An 18558-nucleotide genomic window follows, 5' to 3' on the forward strand; every position below is an offset into this window, starting at 1 on the left:
CTGTTTTAGAATTTGATTGTTATATACAGCCTTTGTTTCCACTCTTGAGGAACAGTAGGTCCTTTTTATGTTCTTTCTTATTATTTCTTCATTGCCTCGTATTGATATCATTTCCTAATGGAGTGTGAAATTGCAAAGTGAACTGAAATTTTGCTATTGTAAAAACCAGAAAAAAAATTAGGGAAAGTAGAGGTCAGGTAGGGAACACAGGGAGGCAAAAGGGATGAGTGGGAAGTATTACTAAACTCCTAAATCTGTATTGTCATATGTGTAAAATTTGTCCATGCTATAATCTTTTCACGTTTTTTTCTAAATGCTGTCAGTCATGCTGTGGTGGCATAGGGAATCTGCCCTAGGACTGGTACATTATTTTGCCTCCTATGTGAAAAATGTCAATAACCCTTTTATCCTCAGAAGACTCTTGGTGTTTAAATTTTTGCTTAAACAAAACCATATCCTCTGAAGATGGAACCAATTAGAGTGACATCTCGATAAACCAAGGCAGGTTCCTGACACCAGACACCAGGAGCAGACCCGGAAGGATCCTTCCCTGCAGCTACAGAGAGAATACGGTCCTGCTCATGCTTCACCTTTGTGCTTACAGCCTAAAGAACTGTGTGGCAATGAATTCCTACTGCCTTTAGCCACAACATCACGGTAATTTGTGTGACAGCACCAGGGACAGTATACACACGATTGGTTATGCATAATTTTAGTTATAATTGCCTATGCTAGTGTTGTTACCCCATGAGAGCAAAACTGAATTTGTCTTACTCACCATTCTTTAGGATCCTGTAATACTCAATGTTCCATATTATACATAAATGCACTGATTGACTAAATGAGCAAGAACGAGATCAATTATCTGAACAGAAATGGCTCTTGAAATATAGTTATTATATACTGTGTGTTGGGGGTAGCAAAGCACAAAAGGAAAAGTATTTTTGCATAACTTACAGTATCAGATACAGTTCTCTAGTTATGTTATTTTAACAGGATATATGGCAGCTACTATACAAAGTAATCGTTCACTTCTCCACTGAAAATTTTTGCCAATCAGACTACTGGCAATATGGTCCCTCCTTTGTTTATTTTATAAATAAAATAAATGCCCTAGGGCAGCACAGAAATCAGTGTAGCTTCTCCCTATTCTGCCACCTTGGGTCCCCAGAAATCATAATTTAGACTCTAAGTAACTTTTGTTTTTCCTTTATATAAGTTCAAAGATATGTTTCTGGAAAAACTAAATTTGCTCGGTGGCTTTTTAATTAAATCAGCACATACATACTTAGAAAATCTTATATGCCTTATTTAAAATACTACATTATTTCTGGTGGTTAGAACTGGTCTTGTCTATGCTTGGCATCTAGGCCTTCGAAATTTAATAGAAAATCTTCTTGTCTTCTTCTATGCATTTCTCATCTACAGGCGGCTTCCTCTGGCTGCCAGGCTGCAGGAACTTCTTCACAGTGGGAAGGCTGCTGACTCTGGTCTTGAGGGCCTGCAAGGCACAGATCATAGCTTCAGGGAGGAGCAAAGAGCACCCACCCCTTCACTAGCACAACCCAGGAGCACTGGGCCCCTCTTACTCAAAACTAGCCCAGTCGCCTCCATCAGCACCAACCTGGAGGCTGGGCAGCAGACACCAGTGAGCATGCAAATGGAGAGCTGGTGATTACAGCACGGGAGCATTCCCCAAAGACATTGCTAGGACTTTCTGGAGTGCTAATCTCTCTTCCAACTATGCATCAACCTAGACTATTTGTTCTTTTCAACATAAGGGGTTTTCAAAGTGTTCATGAAATACTGAAATTAGACATTTATTTCGTATTTGAAATGAAGGGTGAAGTCAGTTTTTTGCACTATGTGTTTCCTATGAACTTTGTGAAGAACCCTCATTCAAGAAAGACAACATGACTGTCAGCTAGGCAGACCCAGGGGGATCCAAGCCGGAGAACTGAGACATGGGAATATAGAGTGGGAAATGGAGGAAGTGTTCAAGGCTAACCAAGAGGCAGCCACAATCAAGTTCCACACAGAGCCAAAGGCAAGAGCTGAAGGAAGAGGATGGGAACAAAACCATGGGAGAGGGGCTGAGGAGAGGGTTCCTGGGCCCTGTGTCATTCTCCATATGAAAGGCAAAATGTGGGGCTGCCACTGTAGCGAAGTAGACTAAAGCCCTGCTTGTAACTTCAGCATCACATGTCGATTCTGCTTCTACTGCTGCTGCTCCATTTTTTGATCCAGCTGCTTATTCATGGCCTGAGAAAGCAACAGACGATGGTTCAAGTCCTTGGGCCCCTGCTCCCACATGGGAGAGCTGGAAGACGCTTCAGGCTCCTGTCTGGATCAATTTAACTCTGGCTTTTGCAGCCATTTGGAGAGTGAATCAGCAAATGTAAGACATTTCTCTGCCTCTTCTCTCTGTAACTCTGCTTTTCAAGTAAAATAAAGTAGATCTTTAAACAAAAAGGCAGAATATTCTTCATGGGATGGAATCCACAGTGATTTTCTTAGCAAAATGACTTGCCTCAAAATCTGTGCTTACAAGCTCATTTTGGAGACCTGGGGTGGTAGTAGTGAAGGCTAGAGAGCAAGTGAGAAGGTGGGCACTGAGTCTTCATCAGCGGAAGGGGACAAATGTTAGATAAGAGGCTAGAATTGTGCCATGAAGAGACTGGTCACCTTCAGCTGAGGGAAGCTGCTGAGGATGGTGGGGTCCAGCTCTTCCATGTTGTAGAGCTGCTCAACTAGGAGAATGTCAGCCTTGCTCAGCTTGTTGCCAACCAGGTAGTCTTGTCCGTGGCTCTTCAACACCTGATGATTAGAGGAATGACATCATGGCCACAGGCCCATCAGGCTGGATCCTCCTCCTGCCTGAGTTTCCAGCCTAATCCTGCCAGCTCCGGTGCTTTCTTGGAGGGTGTGGAGATGCACCCCTTTATCCAGGACTCTTGCTCATGAGAAGTGGGCACTGCTCACTCAGCGAAAACCCAGACTTCCTTTCACTCCCATTACATATCCCTATGGCATTCATACCCCTAGCCTCACTTGCACCTCCACCTGTGCAGAAGGCTTACCTCTTGCTGCCCCATGTTCCAGTCTGCCCCACCTCCTCAAGTCTGCAGGCCTGACATTTTACACATGCCCCTGCACTCTGCACTCTCTGCAGCTCCCTGCTGCACAGTGTCTGCCCCTTCACCACAGCTCTTTTGCACTATGATGAGACTTTTTAAAACTTCACAAACATCCTCTTATCATAGTTTATGTCTCTGGGATTGAAATAAACAAGTATGAACTTGAGTTCTTCCTTTATGAAATAATGCCTCTTAAACTGCGGCATATTGCAATCTGCTGCTAAAAAAATGTACAGGTGAACTACGCAGATGAATGAAACTTATATCGATATAATGAATCATACTCTTACGGCAAAAACTGGAGTTGTGACTACATGGTTAAGTCAAATATAACTGTCCGTTTTTCTATCTAGTTGTGGGGTCTATGTATTTATTCATCTTTGTTTTAAACATTTCTGAATACGTTCAATATTTCATAATATAATTTTGATTTATATTTGATGTTGATAAAAATTTGCAAGAAACATTGAATCCATGATGAATAAGATATACACATAGTATCCCCAGCAAGATACAGTATTTTGACAAAGCCCCCTTTGGATTCTATATGCATAAAGATGTATGAAGAGTTATTTGGTATAGAAACAGGGACTAGTGTGTGCTGTACAGTAACCTGCTCTCTTCACTTGTGAACCTGAGGCTCTCTGGATTCATAGTTCACTAATACTGAGCACTGACAACTGGAGAGCTTGTCACTGTGTGAATGTGCCCTATAGCATCAGCACCAGGGGCTACTTGATCCATAAATCTTTTTCCCCTTACAGTTATGTTTTTGGATCATGATATTTATTCAACAGAATTTCAAGTAAGGTGTGACCTCAAAATCTTCTCTGACACTCAAAAAGGAGCTCAATTAATAGAAAGGCATTAATGTATAATAATGACACTTTATTTACTGTCTTATCATACCTTTCCTCAAATATCTGAGAACCTATCTCTAGATTCAGTAGATTATGGTTTCTAACCATCAATTTGTTCATCTCCTCTCCTCCCTCTGCCACTGTCCTTTATTGGATACCCGGCTGCTCTCCAGTCTCCTCGCACGTGTACCAAGATGCTTTTGGATGTTGCTCTAGTATCAAAAGTTGGGTTTCTACACAATCTACTCCAACTTCCAGTGAGATTTAATTATTCCTACAGACTAAGTTCTACAAATGCCTCTGAAATTTAGTTTGAGCCCTTTAGGTTGGGTTTTAGCAACTGAAAAATTTTGAAGAAAGTTAACTAAGTTAAACTAATTCTTCTTCAAATATATTTCACACAGTTCCTTGTGCATCCATGCACTCAATTACCACTCAGAAAAACTCTGTGGCAGAAGGTCAGAGCCCCTGGAAAGCCAGGCCACTGTTTCTCCGTTGTCTGTAGTGATCATTTGAATGCCTGAACCCCAACAACCATCTGCTGAGATCCTTGCACGCCTCCCCTACACCAGATCCAGACATATCAACAGTTGGGGTGAAGCCACTTGACTCTTGGCATTGTATCTGTATTAGCCCACAGCCTTAGTGCCCCTAAAAGTGAAAGAGCTTCCATCTACCTTTTCAAAGGCAGGAAAATACCGGTTTCTTGCTTTTTCTTTGATCTGAGGAAGGCTTTTCTCCTTTTCCTCAGGTGAGGAGAATGAGTGATAAAGAATCAATCTATCCAAATCTGCCATGCCTTCTGTATACATATCAATCCTGAGAGATAAAAACAATCAAACTATCAAGCACTTATGGCATTAAAGCTTATGGTTTTAAAACTTAATGAAATGGAATATCCAAGGTAGCAAAGTAATTCATTATTGTATGGCCATTTGATATGCCATTCATTGTGCTATTATTTCTATGAACTTATTTACATTTACTTCTAAGAACAACTTAAGCAGATGAAAAATGGCTTTAATTTCTATTATAATCATGACCAAATACATTGACAATGAATGCTGATAGGTACCTGCTGAGAGTGAAGCTCGTGAGAGCATGTGTCGGATTCATGAATATGACCATTAATGTCACAAATTTGGTCTGTATTTTGTACCCGGCACACAAACACAGCATGGCATGTAGCTAACGGTCTGCCAGCTGATTCATCTCTTGAGAGAGTTCTCATCAAGGTCATTCACACGTGTTCCTCTCCCTCTGTCACCTGGTTATACATATCCCAGATAATTTTTATGCACAATTTCAGAAGTTCTCTTAATTATTTCTCATAAACATGGCTTCCCATGTGCTGTTTTCCAATTCTAGTCATGTTTACAATTCTTGATATCTCACCTAAAATATTTCCTAATCCAATGCATTTTTGTGTGCAATTACAACAAGTGTATAGGATATGAGGTGATTTTTCACTTTGTCTGAAACAGTTAACAAAATACTTTCAGAAACAGCAGAATTATCAGCCTAGTCATATACCATAATTGCCTTCCCTGTAAAGTATACTTCTCAGTAGTTTTAACGCATTGACAGGACTCTGCAAGTATCATCATCCAGTAATTCGAAAATATGCTTAATACCAACTCCAGAAAAAAAAATCTGTGCAGCTTGTCAACTGCTTTCCAGGTCTCTTACTGCAGCCCAGGAAAGTGAAGTGTTTAGTTCTTGTTGAGTTTCCTTTTGGAGCATAATAATCTCAAAACCTCAAACTACATCCATTTTGAGGCAGAATTATTATTATTATTTTGAGCCATAGAGCTGGCCCCTATACTTTCATTTCTTTTGAGACTAAGCCTAATAGAATTGCTAGGTCCTTTATAATTCTATCTATAATTTTTTGAGAACTTTCCATGGCTGCTTACTTTATTTTTTCAATCAAGTAGTACTATTGTAACAAGAAATAGACCCCAATCCTTATAAGTATTGACTATTTGTTTTCTCTAGTGTTATGTGAAATGCTTCAAATAATGCTGGAATCCCTCAGCATCATTCTCTGCCAATCCTTACCTAGGGGTGTGTGTGTGTGTGTCCACCATTCCATTATGTCAGCATTTATTTCTGGGAGCAACATAGAGGGTAGATAAAAGCCTCAAGGTTTTGCTCTCTCCATGACCAAATATAGTTACAATTAATGTCATTGACCTGTTCATAGTCATGATCATGAAAATCTGCAGTGATCACTGTGTGCAGCAAATAAGATTTGCATCTCTAATATGTTGTGTCTTACGACTCATATGGTTAATGACCCACTGCTTTCAAATATAACACCACATAATATTCTGGTATTATAAGTTTGAGAACCAGTATTTTTTTCAAATTTTGGGAAATTAAGAGTTAGTTTCTTTGACTTTTTCTAGGTCTTCATTTTTACACTCATTTTAGTCCCCTGTCTTGAGCTGCTCGTGCAGCCTAACCTGTAAAAGTGATTGCAGGGCCCAGCCTGGTGGTGGACCAGGTTAATTCTCTACCTGCATTGACAGAATCCCTTGTGGGTGCCAATATCCCATATGGGTGCTATTTCTAGACCTGACTGCTCTACCTCTGATCCAGAACCTGCCAATGGCCTGGTAAAGCAGAGAAGATGACCTGTGCTGTGGCTAAATCCTCACCTTGAAGGTGCTGGGATTCCATGTGAATGCTGGTTCAGGTCCCCATAGAAGTGGTTGCTCCACTTTCCGTACAGCTTCATGCTTGTGGCCAGGAAAGTAGTGGAGGATGGCTAAAGCCTTGGGACCCTGCACCCACATAGGAGACCTGGAGGAAGTTCCTGGTTCCTGGCTTCAGATTGGCTCAGAGCTGGCCATTATTCCCATCTGGGGAGTGAATCAACATAGGGAAGATCTTTCCCCTATCTCACCTTCTCTCTGTAAACCTGCCTTTCAAAAAATTAATTAAAAAAATAAAAACGTAATTGGGAAGAAGACTACTTCACTTTTCAGACTTCACAGTTCTTCACTGTCAGGAAACCTCTGATACTGGGCTATGACCTGCATCTTCTACTATGGCCCAAATCACTTGAATCCATCTGAAATCACTCTGCTCATCTCCACAGGACTCTGCCACTCTCAGTCCTAATGGATACCCAAGACTCAGGCTGCAATTGGCCTTGCATTCCTGCTAAGATACTTCTCAATCAGGGCAAATCTGATATCAGTACTATCATATCTGCAGATGTAGAACAAAAAAATATACCGTACAGGGCTCTCTCCTTTATGTCTTTCCCGTAAAGGTTGTGTTTGTCGGCAATGTAGTTGAGAATGGCTCGGGTCTGCACCAGCTTCATCCCATCAATCTCAACCATGGGTACTTGTTGGAACATCAATAATCCATCTTTTGGAAGGAGAAGATGAAACAGAAAAAGTTAAATGACTAGAGATCATATTCTTTCAAGAAAAAAAATATGTTGGTTGAAATGGCTCTACCGATGAAATGTAAAAATGACTTCCACATTCCCTTTCAAATAAAACAGACTTTCATTGTTATCTTCTTACAGTCCCCTTTAAAAATTAATCCTCCTTTTTAGCTTTTAGCCCTATTATTTCATTGATGTTTTCATTTCCCGAAGAGTTACATTATAGGTCACTGTCTTTTAAAATTAGTCTTCATAGAGATTCTAGGGGGAAGTTTGAAGCTGCTAAAATTAGCAGCAATCTGGATTTCTCTTAGACTAGAAAGTTCCCAGGAACTTATGGTGTTCATGACATCATAGGAGCTCATACAGAAATCTCTATGTAGACCTCTCAGTGTGCCCTTCAAAAATATCATCTGGCAGTGTTGCCAGATGGACCTGGCTCCTTAACCCAGGGCTGCTCGCACTTGCTCGTCCTCTCCTTCCACACACTATCATCTGGATGTTCAACTAGTGCAGCGACATCTTACCACCAGGTCTAAAATAATTTCCATTAAAAAATGAAGGAATAAGGAACCCAAGTTTATTGCCAGAGTTCCCTTCATACAATTCATGCTCCTGTGTGTCTTTGGACATAAGGAACAGCATGTAAAGCTGAGCTGAAGGTAGCTCATTCCTGGTGCAGAAAGCATCACAAAGCAGGAGAGGGCATTGCCATGACCATGAAGGAGTAAGAAGGATTACTTTAGAACATACTCAGAGATATCTAGACCTTCCTCCCTTACAGCATGTTGCCATGCCAGCTCAAGTTACACCTCTTTCACTTTATAGTACATTCTCTTCTCTTTCTCAAAACATCACCCTACAAACACTTAAACATTTAGCTTTCTGCTTGATACCTTCATCAAATTTATTCTTACCACTTCTTAGCTTTTCCAAGTCTCCTTTAGTTTTCATAAGTATCTCTTCAAACTGAAAGCAAAAACAGTAAGAGACATCCTTTTAGTTTACCTCAAAGCATTATGAATTTTAAACCTCAATAGCCCCTGTCTGGCACACAATATGGAGAAGGGAAGACACTGCTTTCACTCTCTCCATCTCCTTAAATATGTGTTTTCAATAAAAATGATTATTTGATTTAAAAATGTGGGGAGCCTGGCACAATGGCTCAACTCACTAATACTCCACCTCTAAGTTTGACACTCCATATGGGCACTAGTTCATGTCCTGGCTGCTTTACTTCCAATCAAGCTCCCTGTTTGTGGCCTGGGAAAGCAGCATAGGATGGTTCAAGTCCTTGGGACACTGCACCTGTGAGGGAGACCTGAAGAAGAAACTCCTGACTCATGACTTTGGATCAGTTCAGCTTTGGCCATTGTGACCATTTGGGGAGTGAACCAGTGGATGGAAGATTTCTCTCTCTCTTCTCTCTTTCTGTTTCTCTTCTCTCTGAAAATGCACATTTCCAATAAAAATCAATAAATCTTTGATAGAGGGTAAGATACAGAGTTTAGAGCTACACAGAAGAATCTGGCCATGGTTATATGGAAATTTAGGTTAGATCTATCCATAAAAGAGCATGGTTCAAAGCCCATTGTTGCCTGTTTTATATTAGCGCTACTCTAGACAGCATCACAGTCTGTGCTTAGGTTTATATTATGGGTATGTCTCTGGAGGGAAGGGACTGCAGTTTCTTCCAGGTATGGACTCGTAGAACCTCAGAAAAGTCTGTGTTTTCATGAGATCCGAGTGGAAACAACATGGACCTTGCCACGGATTAATGGCTATGTAGGATTTCAACAAAGTTACCTTAAGTATTTCCATCATCTCATTCCCCAGGAAGTCAACTCTAAGTGAAATGAGACCTCATTGTTGCATAGCTCTGAACAATTCACCCAAAACTTCCTTTCATGAAAAATAGAGGAGAATTTGGTATCAATTTTCAAGGTTAATGAAGCAGCTGAGGTCCTCATACTATTTTATTTTCATCCGACTTTTAGTTTCTACATCACAGGTGAGTTTAACATCACTTTTTCTTGTAATGATTTCTTGACTTTGTACACGTTACTGAACAGGCCTGAATTTCAGTCTCCTAGACTAAAATGTGAGTATACTCACAATACAGATATTACAGCTTGCAGTAGGGGATTAAATCACTAAGGTGTGTGTGCAAGATATTGAGAAAAACAGCAAGTGCATATTAAGTGCTTGATACATATAAACTTGCACCAAGATTTTGACAGATGGTGATTGCTTTACTATGTCTTATATTTTTTAACAACTTAAACCAAACTTCAGTTAATGAAAATGTATACTCTTTTGATCCACATCTTGTTATTTAAACCTTGCCATAAACCATACCTCATCCTGACACAATTCCTTTAGGTTGAAGTGGCAGTCAGTAGCAAGCATGTCTCAATCTGATCACAAACTTGGTGTGGTTGCCAGCATTCAACACACACATGAAAGTCAATTTTTACACATGAATGCAGAGTAAAGCAGAATCTAATGTAACCTAAAACCTAAGGAGACAGTAAAATTCTCTGTATTCTACTGTCCATAGGATTTACTTTCCATCTTGGCTCTGCCTCAAGTAGTTGTGGGATCTGGACATGAACCTTTAATGTCACAAAGCCTTAATTTCATTATCTGTATAACAGAGGAAAGACACTCTTTAAACAGAATAGTGTAGTGACTTTAGACTACACAGTACAGGTCATGGCCCATTTAAATTAGGCAGTTAATTGTAGTGTGATTTGCAATAGCTATCAGTGTGAAGGAGTTCTTTTTAATGATAAAAGGTCAGGCCCTGCACCACATAACAGAAGCTGAAAAGAAGCAGAAAGCAGTGACTCATCGCTTTAAAGCATTTCGAGTGACACTGGGCAGCGTTTGGGTTCTCGAACACTCATTTCTCAAAACTGCCAAGAGGATCAGGCTGTAGAGTCCTGGCAATGTTCTCCACCTTAGGTAAAAGTTCTTTGGCACACTGGTAAAACGTTCTCTGTTGTGCTGTGAAAGCTCCCTTTACAGAATGCCACATCACCTGAAACCCTCTGTGTGCTGCCACCTGAAGACAAGAGCTGTGGAGATTGGGCTGCCCGGGAAGTCCTCACCCAGTTGCCAGTTCCTTCTTGGCAGTGCCAAAAGATGTTTCCTCAGAGACACCTGTAGAGGGCAGCACTCGGCAGTTCCACAAATGCCTAACAGCCTTTCCTGTTCAAACTCTAGGAAGAAGGGCTTTTTACTCTTTGCATATCTCTGTACTCCCATCTTTCTTGATAGTCACTGATTTACTTGTCTATGTTCTCATAGATACCCATGGGGGTTACAGGACTGTGTTTATCTTGTTCACTGTGTTTCTCTGGGACCCAGCACACAAAAAAACAGCCTTTACCAGCTGTTCAACAATGGGTTCAACAGATCAATGAGTGTGTTCTATCACTAACATGCTGTTGGTTAACAATCTGGTTTGTCCTTCTCCTCATTTGACATTTGTGCTTTAATTTTTATTGTATTCATTATTAAACTTTGTTATTTTATTACAAACACTTCTAATATATATAGACTCATAATGTTGCTTTTTGTACCACTGATTTAATTCAACATTTCAAACATAAGCCAATGCCCTTTCATTTACCTACACGCTCTTCCTCTAATTTTTAAAATGCAGGTATTTATTTATTAGATTTTTTTGTGTGTTTGATAATTCAGATTAGAGAGGGAGTACTTCCATTAGCTGGTTACTCCCCAAATGGCTGCAATGGTTAAGACTAGACCAGACAACAGTTAGGAGCCAGGCATTCCCTCAGGGTCTCCTCTGTGGATGGCAGGAACCAAAGACTGCCAATCTGCTGCTTTCTCAGGTACCTTAGTAAGGAGCTGAATCAGAAGTGGAGCAGCTGAGACTTGAACCGGCAGTCATAGAGGATGTTGGCATCCATGCAGTGGTTTAACCTACAAAACCACAATGTGGACCCGGACTCTACTCCTGTTGTAAACTGAAGGTCATTCCAGATATCCAGAAAAGTCATGTATGATATACTGAGGTTTCCATTGACCATGGATGTATAAACGTGGGTGTTTCCAAAAATTTATGGGAATGTGAATTTGAAAAGCTATGCACCGACTTTCATTTTTTTCAGCAAAATAAATGATATTTTTGTCTTTTAGTATTTTCTTTCAGAAGTCTGTTCAATAACTGTTTTCAAAAAATTAGATTGTTATGGAACTTTAAGATTAATCTCTGTTATGAACAACACAAGGCACAAGAAGAAAAACAAACAGAAAAAAAAATGAAGAGCCTCCTAAAAATTCACAATGAAAAGTTTATCAGAAAGTTTGTGCAGATTTCACTGTTTCCCTAAAGGACATGAAATTAAAGGTCTCTCCTCTCCTGACATTAAATGCTTGTCATTAATATAGAATAAATGATTGATGAACCATTTAAAAGAAATTCTGTGATGTAAACTAAAACAAACCAAGAAAATCATGATGTATGTACTTTGGGGAAAAAGAGTGACATATTCTCAGTAGGAGCCTCAGGCAGTTTCTTCAGAAGGGACCAAGAAGAAGGTTCTGTTCCCATAGAGAATGTCACCTCCTCAACTGTGGCTGCGCCAACAGATGTCCTAAGATGTGGAGGTGGCAAACAATCGTATTCATGACCCAGGCCCAGTACAGGTCAGATCATTGTATATTTATGTCTTAGATTTTAATATGGAAGTTTTAAAAATAAAGAATAGGTAATTGCTGAAATAGAAAAAACTTACAATATAAGGATATCAACAGAAAATCTTTTCTATAGCTGTGTGCTGTTATTAAGCAACATGATTTTACAAAAGAATAAAAAAGTTTAAAAAATAAAGAGTATAAAGCAAAAAAAAAAAAAGTAAGCTGAGGTTAATTTACTAGGGGAGAAAGGAAAAAAAAATATGGAATTAGTGCCCAACTAGACAAAGCTTGTGAAGTGTGTAGTAGCATACATCAATGTGGCAGGCTTCCTAGGACTCACCTTTCACCCACCAAATCTGACAGCTCAAAACTTCGAAGAGGTGCCAGTCATGTCAGACTTCTAAGTCCCATGAGTCTCAGGGTGAGCAGAAAAACAAGCGTTCAGTTGGGGACACACAAGCAGGACGAGGATGTGAAAAGACAGTTGCTGTCTACTGAGAAACTTGGCTAACTGCAGACTTGGCATCTGTGAGTGGAACAAACTGCATTTGTTTGCCTTGGAAGTTTCCCTTGAGCTATGCTTGTTTGCTAACCAGGATGTGTGTGTGTGTGTGAGGTGTTGTTTCTGTTTTATTTTTTGTTTAAAAACCCCTGTCATTGGACAGTCTGTGCAGTGGTGTCAAGTTAATTGGATGCTTTGTAATGTGTACCCCCTGAGTTGACTGATCATTGCACGCCAATGTGAGATTAAAAACCCCTGATAATGACCAGTGGGGCTGCTCCTTCTTCCACTTGTGGTGGCACACGACCGTCCGCTGGCCGGTGAATAAAGGCTCCTGAGCTTCTAAGAGTCTTCCTCCAATTCATTTTTGGTCAGAACTGGTCAGCTGGCAACAAAAATCATCCAGAGGAACTTCCTACCCTGGAATCCCCCCTCAGGGGCAGTGCCCTATATAGTGCAGCACTTTTTATCTTTCATGTCATATTTTCACTGTACCTTTCCCATGTTTTTACATACATATTTATGATTATGTTCCAGTTATCTGTTCATCAGCATTTTGTATCATTTTTACAGGTGTTTAGCCCAGAAGCAATAGATGATACTGTTTGGTATACCTGTGCAGCAGCTGTGCCAGCTAAGTTTGTGTAAATACACACTAAAATTTTCCTAGAATATGATCACCTAATGACACATTTATCAGAAAGCAACTGTTGATAAAGGATATAGGACTTGATTTCTTCCTTAAATATTCAATGTGTGTCTCTAAAACATAAGAATTATTAAACATATTGGTACATGTAAAACATAAATAATAACTTTTAATGCCTTCAAATATAAAAATCATTCCTATTCTAATTGTTATTAAATGACATAATTATTTTTACCATTTTAAAGCTAAAATTCATAGAAATTCACATATAATAATTGAAATCTTGAATTTATAATCATCATTATGATTTTTATACATAAGAAATTTAAATGAATTATAAGACCAATCTATTAAACAACTCACTTCATCCTTGGCAATTTTTAGTTAAGGAAGCACATTTTTTCTGATCATTTAGCAGGCCACATCTCTAAGCTTACATGTAAAAAATATCTGACATAGTTTATTTTACATCACCTTCAAATGACCTCACCCAGGACCTACCTCCACCCCAGCTGCAGCCAAGAGCCACCGGATGGACTCCATCCTGCCCCGGGCATTGAAGTAGTGAAGCTTGGGCTTTCCGGCCATGATAGTAGGCTCCTGGTTTCCCTAAACGTGAGTAAATGAACAAATGGAAGCATGGAATAAAAATGCATTTATGATGTATAGTTGAATAACACCAAAAGTCAGAGAAGCAGAAAGAAATAGCAGGAGAGAGGAAGAAGAGAAGGAGGAGGTGGAGAGGGGAAGAAGGTATATGAGAGAAACAGAGAGAAATCTTTCTTTGCTGGTTCCCACACAATCAGGGCTAGGTTGAAGCTGAACAGTTTTAATATAAGTTTCCTTTGTGAGCAGCCAGGATCCAACTTCTTGAGTCCTGAACTGCTCCCTGCCCATTACCAGGATGAGCAACAGGAAGAAGCTGGATTCAGGAATGCAGCTAAGACATGAACGCCACTACTCAAGTAGGGAACAAGGCATCACAACTGTACTTTAACCACCACGTCAAGCTTTTTCTCCAGGGTATGCCACCTTTATAGCATGTTTGGAGATGTTCCTGTGTATCTTTCTTAACCCAAATTATTATCCATCACTGGCTACAGACATATTGTACCTAACAAATCTCAATACCCTATTGAATCCCGATAGCTTGAATATTTACTGTTTTGTGCTATCCCATATTCTCTATAAGATGTCTCCATTCCTCTTTATGTTTTTTTCTGGTTTTTTTTTTTACTGTGTATTTTCAAATTATCTTTTTGAACTCATCACTTATTTCCTTTTCTTGGTTTACTCTGTAATTACTTCTACCAGTTTTAACTTCATATAGTGTTCTCTCAGTTGAAAGATTTCTGCTTTGCTTTAATAATTCCATCTATATCAGATCTGTAAAAAACTTTGAATTATTTCTCTGTGTTTTCTGAATTCCATTGAGTTTCCTCAATGCAAACCTGATTAAATCCTCCTCTTTGGAAATTTCAATGCACAGCTGGTTAGTTTATGATATCTTTTTCTACTCTTCAGGTAAGGTCATGGTTCCTTGGAAATTCTTGATGCTTGTTGATGTGTGGTGTTTTCTATGCATTGAAGGATTTAATTATAATAATCTGGCATGGTTAATCCCAATTTTTCTAGATATGTTAAGGAGTGTGCTTATTTATTTTGTCTATGGATACTTCGAAAATTGCCTAAGTCACAATTTACCACAGGTTTACTGTTGATATTATTTCCAGCTGAGACTTGATATACTCCTCCCAATTAAGTTTGTCCCATTTCTGCAATTAAAATATTGTTTAATATGAACAATGGAAATGACCTTCAGGGCTAGTCCACCCTAAAGCATCTTCCAGGGTCTGTGGTAGGAGCAGAAGCTCTGACCTGTGTTTCTAGGTACAATAAGTTAGAGACATGGAGGCTCGGCCCACCAAGACTGATACAACCCTGGGGGTAGGACCAAAACTCCCTCTGCTGTGGTCTCAGTTGATGACCTGGGCTCACTACATAAAGCCACATCTAGGAGCCATTGTTGATGTCAGTTTGGCTATAAGACTGCTCAAATGATCATGGGATTCTTGAGGGTCCTGAAACAGATCAAGAAGTTCTTTCAGCAGGCACAAAACTGGGGAAATAGATCAACAAGATTTCTTAATTCTGAATTCCATCAGCTTGGTACTGAGTTCCAACATACTCCAGTTATTCCTTACTGGATGTCAAAGCGGGAGGAAGAATGATGGAGGTATGTTTCAGCTATGCAGACAGAACCTAGGTAGATTGTTCCAACTATAACTGTCACCTTAACCGATGCAATCTTGTGGATATACACCATGCTCTCAGAGGCTGGTGGGGACACACATAAAAACAAGGCGAATTCATCAAATACTAGTCTGTGCTTGATACCAGGACAACCTGAAAGACTGTCCACATCCACTTGCTTCAGCAAATTGGTAGAATCTGTCAGGTGAGGGACTTTGTCAACCCAGCCCTGGGTCCTATGCCACTGTCCCGTGGCCTCTTGCTTGCCCACATTTAGAGGAAAGTGATAAAGGCTTCCCTCTAGACATTCAGACTGACATTGAGCTCTGTTAACCAGAGTCAGAAGTTCTTACACAGCCTTGGGGGTGTTCACAAAACCCTACCAGAGGCCAGCAGTCACATTCAATGAAATCAGTGGTTCCTTGTGGTGTACAGATACTTGCTGGATGCTGCACAAATCTGGGCTCACTCTTGAGCACAGCTTTGAGGCTGTATGCTTCTGGGCTTTCACAGGTGCAGGTTCTTGGTGGGGTTGGCCTATGAGCTCTCAGTTTACCATGCCGAGCATCCTCTCCTGACCTCTTTTGCCCACTCACTGGAGCTTCACTTTCTGTGGGTGGTGGAGGGAGGATAGCAAAGCCCACCTGGCTGAGGAAGCTCCATGTCATCTCTGCACAGGCATGTGGGACGGGGCAGGGCAGGGCTCAGCCCAACAGGATTTTTCACTGCCACTTGGCCCCGAGATTCAGTTCCACTCCATTTCCAAGCAGGAAACATCTTTATATGCCAAAGGAGTTGAGTTGTGACCCAGCACACCAGCCCCTGAATCCAAATAAGGCTATTTATTACTTATTCTAGAACATTGCTGACTCTCACATTCTTATCCTATGAACTTCCTTTTTTCTTTTTTGAATTTTAGTAAGCTGTTTGTAGGTTTTGTTGAAACAAGTTTCATGCTCCAGTGTTTAACTACTTCTCTTATCACAGAATTTCAGAGCAATGCTGAGACCTTTCTGTTTGCCACAGCATGGCGAGGTGCTATGAGAAGAGTCACTGTACCAGGTACGTAGAGACAGAAAAGCTTCTGAATATCCTACACTGGACAGGTCAGGCCCCTACACAAAAAGTTACCAAGTGAGGAAAAGCATCAGCGGTATCAATCCATGCAACCTGTCTTAGTTGTTCTCTCGGTTTCTCTAGGTTTGTCATGAATTAGTTAAACTCCAGAAAGAAAGAACAAGACTTTTTATCTAACTAATTAAAGGCAATGAATGAACTAGTTCAATTTCCTAAGATTCAGATAACTTATTCCTGTCACAATAAATCCTAATTTTGAATATTTGGAGTGTTAGGTAGTATTAGAGTATCAAAATTTACAATTAATCCCAGAACAATTCTACAGAGAATGCAAAGTTAGCAAAAATTCCCACATTCTTCTTGCTTTGACTATATCCTCAGTTGGTGTAAGGTATCATCGTCCCGTTTTCTCCTCAAAATTTCTTAAAATTCTATTTCTGACTCATGCTTTCATTCTTTGTAAACTCTTCATTTTTAGTTTTTGTAAACATGTGTTTGACAGATACAGAATAAATAGCTTTAAACTATTGTCTAAGCACAGCTAGAACCTTTCAAGAGAGTGTAAAATGACATTTACTTCTGCTGAAGACTTACTTAAAATACTTTCTAAGTACCTAAGGAAGAAAGAGGAAATTTAGGAAGATTTAAAAGATCAATACTCACTTAGTAAAAAGTTATAATCCTCTTGTCCCAAGAGCTTAATACCAGTTCCTGATGGTTTGTGTAACAATTTATTAAAAGCCCTTCCCCGAAAGCAGGTGTGTTTAGTCAGGGGAGAGCCACTTCTTCAGTGTTCAGGAAGGGCTGAATTCCTGAACTGTTTTAAAGGAGAATGCTCATACTCGTTTCAGGGCACATTTAGCTAATAAGTTATTAAATGGCTAGTGGAAAGATACTGAGGCAACAACTTTGGGTAAATCTCATACGGGTTTTTTTTTTTTTTTTTTACAGTTAAAAAGGAACAATGCTTTGAAAAAATCATTATGGGATTTTCAGGAGATGGGTAAAGAACAGACAAAACGTTTACCATTCTGAACTTGGCAGAATGGTGATGGTCTGCAAGAGTGAGCTGATTGCATGCCAGAACCCATCATTCTGATTTGCCAACTAAAATCATGGTCACCGTTACAGGTGACTCTCACATTGCCTGGTGAATGGTTTCACTAAACACTAGATGTTAACTTGAAATTCAACTTTATCTGGGTGTCCTCTGTTTTATCTCCTAAATCTAGCAGTATTTATTTCATGATTTGGTTTCCTACCTCACTCATATTAACCTTGCTAGCATAAGGCCTTTGCTTATGCTCTTGTTTTAATTGAAATATTTTACTGATGTCACATATTATGCTTTCTATTTTATATCTTGGCAAACATTGTATTGGTTTTATGTATATCTTATAAGATTCCAAACTAGACTTTGATTTCTCAAGTGCAGAGCTTTTATTTAATTTGAGGCTGGTTCCCATAATTTGAACACAACTCTAAAATAATAGGAGCTCAAGAAATGAGATGAATTAAGATTTATTTGGATAAAAAATTCTAGCAAATACAATACTAGAAAGAAGAAGAATCTTTGGCTGCCTCCACTCACCTCCCCTTGGTCTCTGCATCTGACCTCTTAGCCTAATAATTTAAAATTTAATCTCCTAAATTTTCTTTTCTGTTTTTTTTAAATTGGTTTTTATTTTTATTGGAAAGTCAGATATACAGAAAGGAGGAGAGACAGAGATGAAGATCTTCCCATTGATCCACTCCCCAAAACAGCTGCAACAGCCGGTGCTAAGTCAATCTGAAGCCAGAAGCCAGGAGCCTCCTCAGGGTCTCCCACACATGTGCAGGGTCGCAAGGATTTGGGCCATCCTCAGTTGACTTCCCAGGCTGCAAGCAGGGAGCTGAATGGGATGTGGGACCGCTGGAATTAGGATCCATATGGGATCCTGATGGGTGCAAGGTAAGAACTTTAGCTGCTTAGGCTACTGTGCTGGGCCCAAAATTTAGTCTTC

The 18558-nt window shown here is 39.8% G+C and overlaps 1 protein-coding gene across 1 annotated transcript; it reads right to left on the reverse strand.

The window, feature by feature from the left end:
- Positions 1 to 1197: 1197 nt before the first annotated feature.
- On the reverse strand, positions 1198 to 17397 carry LOC121158668 (glutathione S-transferase Yc-like). Its single transcript, XM_040983538.1, has 7 exons — positions 17219 to 17397; positions 13727 to 13834; positions 8321 to 8372; positions 7249 to 7381; positions 4675 to 4816; positions 2686 to 2817; positions 1198 to 1501 (listed from the first exon to the last, which is right to left on the reverse strand). The coding sequence occupies exons 2-7, from the start codon at positions 13811 to 13813 to the stop codon at positions 1382 to 1384; spliced, it is 666 nt and encodes a 221-aa protein (XP_040839472.1). The 5' UTR covers positions 13814 to 13834; positions 17219 to 17397; the 3' UTR covers positions 1198 to 1381.
- Positions 17398 to 18558: the final 1161 nt, after the last annotated feature.

Source organism: Ochotona curzoniae, unplaced genomic scaffold (genome assembly GCF_017591425.1).
Source record: "Ochotona curzoniae isolate NIBS_2020 unplaced genomic scaffold, NIBS_Ocur_1.0 contig_3819, whole genome shotgun sequence".
In the NCBI taxonomy this organism is placed as follows: Eukaryota; Metazoa; Chordata; class Mammalia; order Lagomorpha; family Ochotonidae; genus Ochotona; species Ochotona curzoniae.

Bases quoted from the DNA above. Each gene is read 5' to 3' on its own strand.
- LOC121158668 (XM_040983538.1), bottom strand. From the start codon at position 13,813: ATGGCCGGAAAGCCCAAGCTTCACTACTTCAATGCCCGGGGCAGGATG. The intron at 8,373-13,726 runs GTAGGTCCTGGG...TTTTGCTTTCAG, and splicing joins TGGCTGCAGCTGGGGTGGAG to TTTGAAGAGATACTTATGAA. The intron at 1,502-2,685 runs GTGACCAGTCTC...TGTGCCTTGCAG, and splicing joins GCAGCTTCCCTCAGCTGAAG to GCCCTCAAGACCAGAGTCAG.